General features: G+C 42.0%; 1 protein-coding gene across 2 annotated transcripts; it reads right to left on the reverse strand.

Moving 5' to 3' along the window:
- Window positions 1-3,123: 3,123 nt before the first annotated feature.
- On the reverse strand, window positions 3,124-11,183 carry elf3 (E74-like factor 3 (ets domain transcription factor, epithelial-specific)). Of its 2 annotated transcripts, XM_028796575.2 has the most exons (9): window positions 11,034-11,183; window positions 10,293-10,430; window positions 7,737-7,961; window positions 7,541-7,642; window positions 7,164-7,304; window positions 6,827-6,919; window positions 6,628-6,744; window positions 6,351-6,546; window positions 3,124-4,078 (listed from the first exon to the last, which is right to left on the reverse strand). In XM_028796575.2, exons 2-9 carry the CDS (start codon window positions 10,420-10,422, stop codon window positions 3,967-3,969), a joined length of 1,116 nt encoding a protein of 371 aa, XP_028652408.1. In that variant the 5' UTR covers window positions 10,423-10,430; window positions 11,034-11,183; the 3' UTR covers window positions 3,124-3,966. The 2 variants fall into 2 exon arrangements, with proteins under 2 accessions (XP_028652408.1, XP_028652409.1); XM_028796576.2 differs by lacking the exon at window positions 7,164-7,304.
- Window positions 11,184-13,908: the final 2,725 nt, after the last annotated feature.

Consider the following 13,908-nt stretch of genomic DNA (forward strand, 5'->3'; position numbering starts at 1 on the left):
AACCACTCCCTCCTACTGTTACCTGATTCTGATTTCCACCGAAAAAGTTGAGGATATGTATTTTTCCAAACATCATGGAGTTTCAAGTTTCTTTTCTGTCTCTGGTGCATCTTTAGGATTGTGATTGCCAAGACTGTCATTGTAATTAACTAAGTGTTGATGGTTCCATCAGGACACATCTAGTGGCTCAACAAAATGTCTATATGTGACAGGAATGAGTCCAATGATTTTTATTTAAATACTGAATGACAGGCAGACACATGCAGAATTCACTTATATTAAAAGCTCCGGACAGGACTAAACACCTTTCTTCTTGTATCAATTGCACAAATTTCATTTCTGCAAAGTGAAAAAGCTGTGTCCATTTTCCCACTGGTTTATTTTTGCCTGTAATCTTTCTGTTTTGTGTTTTGGAAAACTCTGTCTGTCTGGTTACTTTGCTTTTTGGATTAAGAACTTTAATAAAAAATATCTTCATTTCACTTCTTATTCTCCTTTGCTCTTCTACTAGTCCTTCTTGCTTGCCAAGCATGATAGGGCATTTCACTACTCAAGGTACCATGGATGGCACAATTGAAGGGTTATGCTGAGATGGTGACTGTGTCTGAAGTCACAGAGGTAGTCACTCAATAACTCATTCAAATGTATCATTTGCTGTTGATGGGAAAATGAATGACAAAGAAAATACATCTCAAAAGGTTTGGATACTCCGGCTAGGGCTGAGACCATAACTAAGAAATGGAAATGGCATCACACCATCAAGATTCCATTAGTAACTGATTAAGAAAGACTACAATGAAAGAAACCATTTTGAGACCAATAGTAACATTAACAAGTTTCGAAGCTGGGACTGGAGTAGAGGTCCATCAAGCAGTAAGATAAAGATACATGCATATCACTGGCCTGAATGATCAAATGGCAAGAAACTAGCAAAAAGAAATTGAAATTGGCTGGACAGTATGTGAGTTAGGCAGCTAAGATGTGAGCAAAAGTTTTGTGGTGAAATCCAATGTAATAAAGTTAATAAATACTCACACCCATACCCATTTTCTCTCATTTCCATCATATAAAACATACACTTGCACAAACAGTTCTGTTGATGAAGATTAGGGTGTACCACAGGACTTACTGTAGTTACCATTGAGCTTCTTGGTGTTCATGATGTTCAAGGCCTGGCTATTGTGGGAACACCGTGTTATTAAGTGCTGGAGCTATTCTCTGTTACTGATGTGATACTATCATGGTGTCATCGGAGGACTCGATGATTGTGTTAAATCCATGTAAGGGGACAAACTCATAAGTGAAGCATAAATGTGAATATCAGCAGCTTTTGTCAATTTTCAAAAAGCATTCGATTCAATTGATCAAGTTACCCTGTGGGACATCTTGAGATAACCTCAAAATTGCTGGATGTCATGGCTGGCCTGTACACTTGTGCTGTGAGTGCTGTGCAGAGTGGAGGCAGAACTTCTGTGTTTTTCCCAGTTGATTCTGGGGTTCGTCAGGGGTGTGTTTTTGCTCCTATTGTGTTCAATGCTTGCATGGACTGGGTGTTAGGCAGAGTTATGGGGCCCAGGGCCTGTGGGGTTTCTGTTGGTGATCTTGATCTTGACTTTTCCGATGATGCTGTGATCTTTGAGGATTCAATGGAGGCTCTGATCAGGGCTCTCAAGAGACTGAACAAGGAGTCTGAGTGTCTGGGTTTGCAAGTGTCCTGATAAAAACCAAGATCCAGGCCTTTAATGACCTCTTCGGCTCAGCCATTAGCAGTGTGTCTGTCTGCGGAGAGAATGTCAACCTTGGTGAGAGGTTTACTTACCTTGGGAGTGACAGTCATGTCTCTGGTGACTATTCCTATGAAGAAGGTAGACGGACTGGGAGAGGATGGGGTGTCATGAGGTCACTGGAAAGGGGTGTAAGGCGCTCCCGATATCTTTGCAAAAGGACGAAGATCCAAGAGTCCTGGTGTTTCTTGATTTGCAATATGAGACTATCCAGTGACTTGAGACGAATATTGTGTCTCTTCACAGAATACTTGGGTACCGCTGGTTTTACTTTGTGACTCTTGAATGAGGCACATTAATCTGGATTGTGAGGGAGCATCAATTATGGCACTACGGCCATGTGGCAAGATTCCCCAAGGGTGATCCAGCTTACAGGATCCTCATTGCTGAGCACCAGAGCGGCTGGACCAGGCCAGGGGGATGCCCACGTAACACCTGACTGTGGCAGATAGATGGTCATTTCTGAAGGGTTGGACTGGACCACGTGTCTGCCTGGGATCCCAAGCTATTTTGTTGTGTGGTGGGCATGGCAATATGATGTACCAGTGCACGTTCCCCAACCTGACTTGAATGATTTGAGGAACTTATGTTGGCGTGTTTTACTGGTATATACATATATATACTTAATCATGGCTGTTAAGAATACTTAGATTTAGTTTGGTTAGAGAAAAGCACAGTTGGGTCATTAGGCGAGGCAATCATCTCAAGCAAGTATATAAATGGATGAAGGTCAGGGCTTTGGAGTGGCCTAATTAAAGCATTTTTACGTCTACTAAAAGCTAATGAACAGATGAAAATTTAAAAGTCAAACCCTAACTCCATAGACCCAACTAAGCCAAAACAAGGAGTTTATCATCATGCTAAAGCATTTCAGCACAGAGGAGTGGGCCAAAATTCGTCACCATCAAAGTGTGAGACCAAACAGCACTAACAGGCTGTGGCTGAATGTCTCTAAAGGCTGTGCGAGTGGTTGGCGAGTCTAAAGGGCAATGATGTTTTCACATAAGGAATGCTGCCCATCAGATGATTTTCTTAATGAGACATGTGAAACAAAGTAAATAGAGATGATATTTTGCTTTGTCATTTGTTCATTCAGGTTATGCTTATCTATTATTAGAATCTAGATGAAAATCTGATAGTCTTTCAATGTCACAGTTATGCAAAGATTTACTGATCCGAATGTTTTGGATACTATCTCTTGGATCAGTAACACGAGATGTGAAGGCTGTCTCAAAATGTATTAAAATTTAACGAACTTCCAGGCCCTGTGCCCACCCCCGGGCCATTTCTCATGATTAACAAGGTAAATCTTGATGTGCTAATAGTGAACTTGTACTCATTTAGGTTTCAAAGAAGTTTCATTTATTTGCAAAATAGTATTATATTGTACAAAATATGTATTTACACTTTTTAACAAGGCACTTTAGAGATAAACTTTTTTACAGACATAAAATACTTCAGACAATAATAATAAAATAACCAAGGTTAACCAGTCCAGCTGAATTGTTTCCTCTCATTAGCACATCTGTTCACTCAGCTTGTTGCATGAAGTGGCCAGTCAAGGACCTGAAGAGCTAGGGGTTAGTAGGCACTCGCTCCCCATTCCTGTCCTGATGTTGCTGTTTCTCAGGTCTTTGTAGTTTCCCCCACTTTCTGGAAGAATTTATAATTCTCGATTTCAGGTTGGGGAGTTGAGGGTGTGATGGGGCATCCAATCCAATCCTTTTTTGCCAACCATTATAGTAAAGAAGATATTACATCTTGAAGAAACATAAGCTATCAGAAGTCCACAGAGGGAAAGCTGTTGGTGTTAGGAGCCAGAGTAGGAAGTGCTCACTCCAAGTGACCAATGTCCCTTTAACAGCCAGCCAGAAGTTTTATGATACAAATGACAGTCTTATGAAGCATATATTCATATGCATCTTGTCTTCTATATTAATAAAGTATATATACATATACACAAGTGTTTCATCCAGAGTTAAGAATAATATAAATGTGGTTCATACAACCTACTTTAGCCACAACATTGGCTTACATTTTTAAAAGCACCAAAAAAAGGCGCAGACGCAGTCATGTCCTCTCAAAGAGGGCCCAAGTGTCTCAAAGGGTATGATACAACTATAGTCCCTGGTGCACAAGACCTCGGCTCGGCCAGGAGGCACATTCCACTTGCGGTGTCGGCCTAGCTGTGCACAGCCACCTCTCCCAGCTTCCAGCCGCTGGAATTCTTGCCAAACTTGTACACCAGTCTGCGGCCATCCACACGCTCCAGGATCTCCCTCTTGTAGTAGTACCTGTGTGAAAAAAGAACGTGTCAGTGATCAGGTAGGCAACGTGCAGCTTCTTCCGTGCAAATAGAAGAGAAAGCAGGCCAACACAATCAAAAAGCAGATGGTGATCACTAGTCCACCCGGACATGATTTGTTACATGCTGCTTTGGAGAACTTCATGGCTTACATGAACATAAGTGAAGACAATGTCTGGGACTCTTTTACTTGAGTAGATGGAATTGTCACATTTTATATTTACTGTGCACTTGTGAGATTCACTCTCCCTGAGCTGTACTCATGGGCACACTTCTAATGAATGTGTGATATCACATGTGTAATAAATGCTACACGTGACCTTGTAGATTTGGGGCACATGCCTGTTTGGCCTAAAGGTGTGCAAGCTTGAGCACTGATGTGTTTGGCCTAAAGGTGTGCATGCTTAGGCACCGACTTGTCTGTTTGCACTTAAGTATGTGTTTTGGTGTTGAAGTGTGAATTTTGCATTTATGCACAAAAATGCGTTTTTAGGGAGTATATCATAAATGCATGTCTGAATGATTAACTGTAACATGTGCTTTTGTGTGCATTGCTTTGTGAGTGAGCTCTGTGATGACATGGCAGGCAGCACTGTAGCCTCATGAATCCACAATTGTTGGGTTTGCATGGGTTTTTCCTCAGGCACCCTAGCTTTTAATTATAAGTCTTGTGTACCTGGCATTTCACATGGCACCCCATATGTGTGAGTGGACCATCTGATGGACTGGTGCCCCATCAAGTGCTGGTTCTGCCCTTATATCCATTGTTGCCAGGATATAGAATTGTTGCCCCCTGTGATCATGAATTTGATAAGTGGACTTGAGAATGATATGGTATGTTTCGGCCTCTGCACCTATTTTGTGTCAATGTACGTAATGTATTTAGGTGATCACATATACACATATACATGTAAGCAATTGGATAAGTCTGCTAAATATTTATACTTTGTATCTTTAAATATCAGGCATACCTTTTATGTGTTTGAATAATAATGTCTGAGTATGAGTGTATTTACTTGATTTTATTTATTCTGCCCTCGCATACTGTATGTGCATTGTTATGAATGTTTTGCTTGTGCACGTGTGTGTCTTTGTGTCTGTACATGAATAAGCATGCTGTATTTTGTATGACCCTCTATGTATGTTCGTCTTATGTGTGCCTCAACGGATGTGTTTCTAAGCATGTGTCTGTACATTAGAAGCCTTCTATGTTTTCAATGACCCCCTTTGTGTGTTTGTCTTACAGTATGTGTCCACATATGCCTTCACTGATGTGTCTCTAAGCATGTGAGTTTTTGTGCTTCTTGTGTGCTTCAGGGTGTATTTGCATGCATTTATGTATCCATTTGCAAATACTCTTGCATAGTTTGTATGTTTCAAAGTTACATGAAGGTTTACTTGTTTATACTGAATACTTGTGTATGTGTGAATGTGGTTCTCTACACCTCTGGACTCTTGACATGTATTTGTGTCTGTGCATTCGCAAGTATAGACTGTGTCTTTCTTCATGCATCGTGGCACACTTTACTATTATGAACTTCTTTGAGGGTGGCACGGTGGCTCAGTGCTGCTTTGCAACAAGGAGACTATGGTTCTACTTGTGTGGTGTTTGCATGTTCTGCCCATTTCCAAGTGGGTTTCCCCTCATAGTCCAAAGACATGCAGGTTAGGTGAAGGATAGGCTATGCTAAATTGGCCATTGTGGGTGTTTGTGTGTGTGACAGAGAGAGAGGGTTCACCCTTTAATGGACTGATGTCCTCTACAGATGTCATTCCTGCCTTCCTGCACCTAATGCTTGCTGGTATAGTCTTCAGCTTTCCATCAACCCTGCTCAGCATAGATGGGTTTGATAATAAATGAATGGATGGATGGATTGAGGGATAAATAGAATGTCTTTGAACTTTCCTGAGGCATGTGTATTTTTTATTAATTTGAACATGGACTTTAGAGCATTCTTGTTTGTTTACATGCTTCTTTGTTTTTCTCATGTGTTTCTTTATCTTGATGTTGCTGTACGTCTCCTATTCATGTAGATATGCATACATGTGTGGAAGGTTAGCTCTGTTGTTTTTGTGTGCATCTGTCTACATTGGTATTCAAATTTTTCCTGAGCACTCGTTTATGGATTTATCACTCAGACTCCATCCATCCATCCATCCATCCATCCATCCATCCATCCATCCATCCATCCATGTCCATCCATGTCCATTCTACTCATATGTACATTTTTGCAATCATCTGCCACAAATAAGCTGCTCACCTCATTGCCCGGCTGAGCTTCTCATACGTCATGCTGCTGTTCTTCTTCTTCTGCCCCCACAGCTGTGCTACAGCCTCCGACTTGAGAAATTTAAAGACCCCCTCAGTGCGGTCCTCCCATTTCATGAGCCCGTTGTTCAGTTCTGGGTAGATGAGAATGTCCCGGATAAACTCCCACAAGTGAGTTCCTCTTGGAGCTGTGGGCAGTAAAATTGGATGGTTAGTGAGCCGTATAGAAGGCTTGATGATGAGGAGGATGGGTAATGATGGGTACTTACAATGCTTGCTCTTCTTCACCTCTAGACAATCCACTGCACCCCGGCTCATCTTGCGGGGCCTTCCCCTCCCTCTTTTATATGGTTTGCAGTCGCTTCTCTCAGTCTTCACAAAGGATTCTGTCAATCAAAAGGTGGTAAGTTCAGAATGAGAGGAGCCTCTTGAGATGGTGACGTGATCCCAAATGCAGACACTGCTTACCTGGCATGATTGTTGGCTTGACATCTGTGCAGTCAATATCTGAGTCACTTCCACCGGAGTCTGGAGAACGAGGTATCTGAAACCTCAAGGATGCTGGAAGAAAGAGACAGGCAAAGTATGAAAATAAGGCCATTGACTCAGAACCAGATAAAGAGAGGCAAACAGCATTTTTACGACACCTGTCAGCTTTGCAATAGTTATCAATGTTTTATGTCTATATGATGCCTTTCATAGACCTGTAAAACCTGAACTCTGCTGGCCACCTAGACTTTCCCAACAGGGTCATGCAGTAAGCCTCTGATTGTAAATTCCTGCCTGCACTTTGCAGGGGACCTACCTGCGCTAGAGCTGTCGAGGCTGTCTGGAGAGGTGGGACCAGACTCATACCCAAGGTCGCTCCATGAAGACGAGTTGACTAGTAGATTAAGGGCATCATAAGACTCTTTGTCCTCCAGGTGACTGAGGTTGGACTCCAGGGCTGAAACAGAGGGGCAAGAACTTTACTGGGGGAGCTGGGTAAAGGTTTGGCCAATGATTATGGTAAAGAGATGGGGGATTTTGGTAGCACAAAAAGCCTATACAATCTAGCCTGATATTGTTTGGGTCCCCTGCAATGTTTCTCTCTACCTGGACCGTCCCTGACATATATACATTGAAGTCTGATGATCCTTGGAAAGCAAGGTGGAGGGCATGGCAGAGAAAATGTACACTTACTTGTCCCAAATCTGACAGTCTCAAGCAGACTCTGGCTGCCATCGTCTATTGGGAGGATATCACTGATGTCATTAAAGAGGGAATTGAGCTCATCATCAAAGCCTGAAGGGATAAAACAAATCAGGTCAGATGCCCACCAAGACAAGAGAGGAACAAGAAGACAAGGTTCTGCTCTCCTAAGGATGGAAAAACTCACCACTGAGCTCACGCAGACTGCGGTACAGGTGATCACCAAGTGGCCCAAATATACTGAGAAAGGATTCTCGGGAAAGGCGACTCAGCTCACTGCCATCCATGCTGCAGAAGGACATGTTCAAGGTGCTGGCATCATAGTTGGTCTTCTCAACATGATAGCTGATCCACTCCAGCACATGGTTCTTAGTCCAAAGTTGAGGAAGAACAGTATACCAGCTGCTGTGAGCTGAATATGGAAAAAGAGGGACAAGCACCGTTAGTCTGCAAGCTGCTGCTCTTCCGTTTGCTTCAGTAATTGTCAGCACAGCTCCAGGTAAGGTCAAGCGGGTACACACCAGCTCACACTCGCATTTTCAGTTCAGTATAAACTGAAACTGGCAAGACCTTATCTGCAGACAAAAGGCAGCCGAGCTGGTTACACAAGAGTGGGGCTGTTTGCACACATGATGCCTAACAGCTAGTCAACAAACTGCCATTGTGTCCCACGCCACCTGATAAGGGCTTAGAAACGGCTGCACCTGCAATGGCGTAGCCGCCGATGGGATCACGCCCAGCCCGTTGGGACTTGGACATGTGCCGGCCATGTAATAGTTGGTCTGGTCCACAGTGGTGTCAAGTCACTTTTCTGCCTAGTTCAAATCTGAACAGATTTGTGAAACAGTCCCCTTAACTGTACTCTCAATAATGCCATGTAATCCTGCATACTGTCTGCAGAAAAGTGTCAGGCCACCACATTTAGTATCACCAAAGCCTTGATAGTAGTATTTGTGTGTCCCTGCCAAGCTATTTTTATAATCTTCATGCCCCTCCTAAGTATTGGCATGATCCTGCTAAGCTATCTCCTTTAATATCTGCATGGCTTTGCCAAGCTAACATCTAGCGTATTTGCGTGTCACCCTAAAACCTACATTTTTTCCAAGATATTATGTTTAATATCTTCATAACCATGTCATACTATCCCCATTAAATAGGCATCGCCCTTTTAAGCTTCCCCTTTAATGTATCTGCCTGCCCCTACTGAACTGTCCTTTTTAGTATCTATATTGCTCGGGCAGGCTGCCACCTCTATTATATGTGTGTAGCACTAAAATCCTACCCACTTCATTGACTTGAGGGTTCTGCTGTACTATTATTTTGTTAGCTTTATGGTTCAGTCAGGCTGTCTTCTTTAGTATCTTCTTGACCCTGTCATGTCGTCCACATTAGTTTCTACGTGGTCCTCCCCAGCTGCTATATAAGAATTTATGTGGTCATGCTGTGCTTTCCTTTTAAGTATCCTCTTGACTAAATCAAGCTGTTCACTTTGGTAAATATGTAATGTTACTTTCAGTATCTTCTTGGTCCTGCTACGTGATCCTGTTAACTCCCTGTATGACCCCGTCAAACTAGTTATGTTCCATCACCAAGCTGTCTGCTCAGATGTCTATTGTGTGTTTATGTGATCCTGACAAATCACCTTCTTTGTCACCTTATTGGCTTTGTCAGGATGTCTCCTTTAGTATCCGTGTGGTCCTCTTGCACAAGTCCATAAGTACTGTGTGGTCCTACTGTATTGTCACTTTCATGGCCCTGTCATGGTATCCTCTTCAGTATTTTTGTGGCCATTTAGTATATGACCTTGTCAAGCTAAAACTTTAATAGTCCCTTGTCCCTATCGAGCTCTCCCTGTGTGGGTGCCTTTCTGTCATGCTCTCTTTAACTATTTGCATGACCCTGATAGATTTCCCCTTGAATATAAAATATTTGCGTTGCCCTGCTGTACTTTAATGTTGTGTTTTTGTACACTCTCATCTGCTATCCTCTTTAGAATTCGAGTGGCTCTGCCATACAATGTATTCCTCTTAGTATCTGCATGGTCTTGTCCTGCAATTCCAGACCTTCAAGACATTGCTACTTCACCCCTAATTTTTACATTGACAAAGTAACTGGCATTTTTAATATTTAACTGCCTTTGTTCAGTACTTTTATTGTTCCATCATGCTTTTCTCTTCCTCCTCCTCTTCTTCTTAGTATCTGCATATCCCTACTAAAGTTATTCTCCTGATGCTTTCTTCAAACTTCAACCCCTTCCCAGAGTAATATTTGCATAAATATATAAAAACATATTACTTTTTTTACCAGTACAGGACCCTGCAAAGTCATCCATCTTTAACATCATGTTAACCTCATCTCCTTCAATGTATAGCGACGCAAGTATCCATGACAAAGTGGTCTCTCTTTATTTCTGCATTGCTCTTTCAAATTACTCCCTCTTGAACCGTAGCACAGTGTAAGCCCACCTAGTGCTGCAACTGTGTGGTCCTTCTGAGATTGTCTCATTCTGCCAGGCCAACTATTTAATGATGGTCGGTCCTTTCAATTTACCTCATTGTCATCATCTGCAGTGTGGCACAGGCAAAGTGGTCTTATTTCATGCATGCACTTTTAATAAGAGAATGCCAGCATTAAGGTAACACTCTCATTATCTGTTTAGCTCTGTTAAGCTCCCTATATTCCCATAACTCTGTTTAGTTGCTATTACCATCTCGTAGCACTTCAACACACCAACATTTCTTACCTAGCACCTCACTGGGAAGCTGGACTCCCAGCAGTGGTCCGTGACACAGAATATGCTGTGACTCCTCTGTCTGGTACATGGTGCTCATCACGTTGGTGAGGATGTTGCTCAGTTCGCATGTGGCCGCCATGGCCAGTCCTGCAGACACAACACAGAATGATCAGATATCTTGCATTTTGCAGAGCTATGAGATACTAATCAGTTAATATAGCAGGATCAAAAAATATTCCTGATCTGGGAAAGCAATTAGATTGTGCAGCCCCTGAGGATGCTGGCATAGTGCAGTGATCTTATACAGAGTTTGTGCCCACCCTACATCCCCCAACCGGCACATTTTATTCTCTGCCATGAGTACTCCTTTTTGTAATCAACCTAAAGAGAAACTGGCTGCAATTTGCAGGCTGCATTCTAAAGTAAATAATATGCAAGTTTGACAGGAACATTTTTAAACCATTCCTAATAAGGTAACAGCAATTTCACTCAGCAGGTTCACGTCATCGTCATAAAAGTGTTACTCCCCCATCTAACCCCCAGGACTTCACAGCCTCCTTGGAAGTCACTAGAAAGGAGCACAAGTAAACTCTAGGCAGTGAGAATCCATAGAGGGTCATTAGCCTCTCCAGAGGTAAAGGTGCCTGTTTGTGAAGCCCTTGAACTCTGAATGTTTGCGTAAGGGTAGAGGTCAAAAAGAATTAGCCGGCCTCAGGTAAGACTCCACAAAGATGAAAGGAAGTAGCTTACCTGATTTGATCAGAAGTGCCGAGTTCAAGGAAAACCGCAGAGTTATAATCCAAAGGAGAAGCGTGTGCAGGTGGTAGGCTGAATAGGCTAATGTGTGCTTCTGTGCACCTGTCTCAGGTGAGGTTGACTGCCGGGCCTCGGTCTGCAGCAGGCTTATTTATAATTATGCAAGGGGGTGTTAACAGCCTTGCCTGCAGTTACCGGGGAATTCCAGGTTAGGGATTCCATTGTCAGTGCCACATAAAAATTTGCATAGGGCAGGTGTTTTTTTTTTTAACAATGTCCCCGCCCTATTACACTCCCCCACCCCCAGGCAGCGACAATCCCGCCCACTCCGGAAAGACTTATTAGGGTTTGCTCTCTTGGATATTTTTAGACCTGCACATCATTCCCTTCCTTCTCTCTCTCTCTCTCCAGTGCTCCAATCCTGTATGTTATTCAAGCCAGAAAATTAAGTCATGCAATGTTTACCCAAGCTGGCCCTGTCAAGGTGTGGTGATCAAAGTACTCTTGTGCTTGTAGACAAGCGGTCTGCACAGCAAGTAAAGATCTTGATTCTGTTTAAATATTTGAATTCTGTTTCACCTAAATACATACATCAAATATATATATATATATATATATATATATATGTGTGTGTGTGTGTGTGTGTGTGTGTGTGTGTGTGTGTGTGTGTGGTGAGTGCATGTGTGTGGGTATGTGTGTAATAGAAACAGCACTTTGCAGTGGCCCTCCACCACTCCAGTGGCATCAAGGATGACAAAAAGCAGAAAAAATAAAAGTGAAGTGTAAGGAAAGCAATCAACACAGGGAGAACAAAATGTATAACTTAGAAGATACACCAACAACACCATAGCTTTTGTGAGTCTTTCTCAATCATGCTGATCCCAATTTACCATTTACTATGGTTCTTCCACTTGTCCACTTCCACTTCTCTCTCTTCTCTCTCTCTCTCTCTCTCACTCCAGTTCCTTGCCTCTTTTTCCCTGAGCTTCACCTCAAGCTTTCTGAACACAGTTTACCACTTGTTGTAAGCTCTTGGGTCATTTTGGGGTGGCTTTACTTTATCCCTAGAGAAAGTAGGGAGGCCAGGTATGAAATAAAGTCCATACACCCCTGAACCTTCATTTTGTTAAAAAAAGAAATGCATAATACTACTGAGGGACAGTATTGACCCCTGTGTTTTTCTAATTAAGACGATGGAAAACAAGTGGATGTACAGACCCCACAAGCATTCCCTGTACTCTTCTTCAAATAGACAACCTGACCCCTTTTACCCCAGCAAACTGCAGTCACTCATTAGTCAGGAGGTTTGTGTAGAGTCTTGCTTGCTCTCCCTGTCCCTATTATTTATGTTCCTAGAGGGTCAAAACTATGCAGGCTGTTACCATCTCTCACTTTTGCTTGTGTCAGCATACATACAGGACTTACTGCTTTCTCGTGGCTTCTGCATGGTCACACTGACATGTGCAAGACCTCTCCTATTGTTAATGCGACTCTCCCCCCCACTCTCTCATTTATTCTATCTATCTATCTATCTATCTATCTATCTATCTATCTATCTATCTATCTATCTATCTATCTATCTATCTATCTATCTATCTATCTATCTATCTATCTATCTATCTATCTATCTATCTAATCAGTTTATTTTTGTATATTTGTATAGTATTCTTTACTGAGTGCAGGTGTAGAGAACTGTGACAATGACTCACTTAAAATACAAATATAAAGTCTACAAATGACCAAATACCGAATTCATACATGTGAAGACACAGATTTGTTAAAACACATTGAAAACAGTAGAAGCCGATTAACATACATGGAAGCCAACAATATCTGTCTATTAATTCATTGTTGACAACGGAGGAAAGAAAAACAAAAACTGCAGACAGCAGCATTCCTGGTAGTGTAGCGCTGGCATTCTGCATAGTGCTGGCTAGGATGAATAATTCTTTACATTTACATAGCACATTTTGCACTACTCAAAGTGCTTTACATAGCAAATGGAGAGCCACTTCTACCATCACTAATGTGTAGCACCTACCTAGATGATGTTGACAGTAAACTATGCAACATTCTATGATCTGCTTCTAGCAACTGAGAGGGCACCGTGGCGGATGTTTGCCGACTTGCAGACCAACCACAAGCGTTACCTGGTAGGTAACCACCCATACAATCAGATTGTGATTCAGACTACGAATGCTATGGATGTAATTACCCCGATCTCCAGGCTGTCAAATAAACGAACCACACACTGTAGCGCAACGTAAAGAGGCCTTGCCACTGACGTCCGAGGTTCAATCCCCATGAGGGGTGCAATAGAGTGTGTACGCCTGATGAGCCCAAATAAGGGCAAAACACGTGTCGTATACTCTTTGCATTATTTGACAGTAAACTATGCTATATATATATATATACTGTATATATGTGTGTGTGTGCATGTATAGACCAACAAGCACAAGCTCATGCTTTTACATCTATCCATCCATCTGTCCATCTATCCATTTAACCATCCCATCATCCATTCTGCAAATATTTTCTTGTCCAGTTCAGGACTGTGGAATGCCAGTGTCTATTAATTAGTAATTCTGGAGGGTTCACCAGTCCAGTGTGCAGCATACCCACATATACAACTATACACTCTCTGAAAGAAAAAATGAAAATAATGATAAATAATAATAAATTAAACTCTCCCCATACTCATTCATTCATACTGTATACTGTAAAAATAAAATGAGAGAGACATTGTGAAGATTTGGGGTCTTACCATAGTAAACCCCATTTAATGGTAAAATCCAAAAATGTCAAAGAAAAGGGCAAAGTAATGTGCGAAACAACAGTGTAGAAATGGTTCAAATGAAGCTTTGTCACT

This window comes from Erpetoichthys calabaricus, chromosome 3, assembly GCF_900747795.2.
Source record: "Erpetoichthys calabaricus chromosome 3, fErpCal1.3, whole genome shotgun sequence".
NCBI classification, from domain to species: domain Eukaryota; kingdom Metazoa; phylum Chordata; class Cladistia; order Polypteriformes; family Polypteridae; genus Erpetoichthys; species Erpetoichthys calabaricus.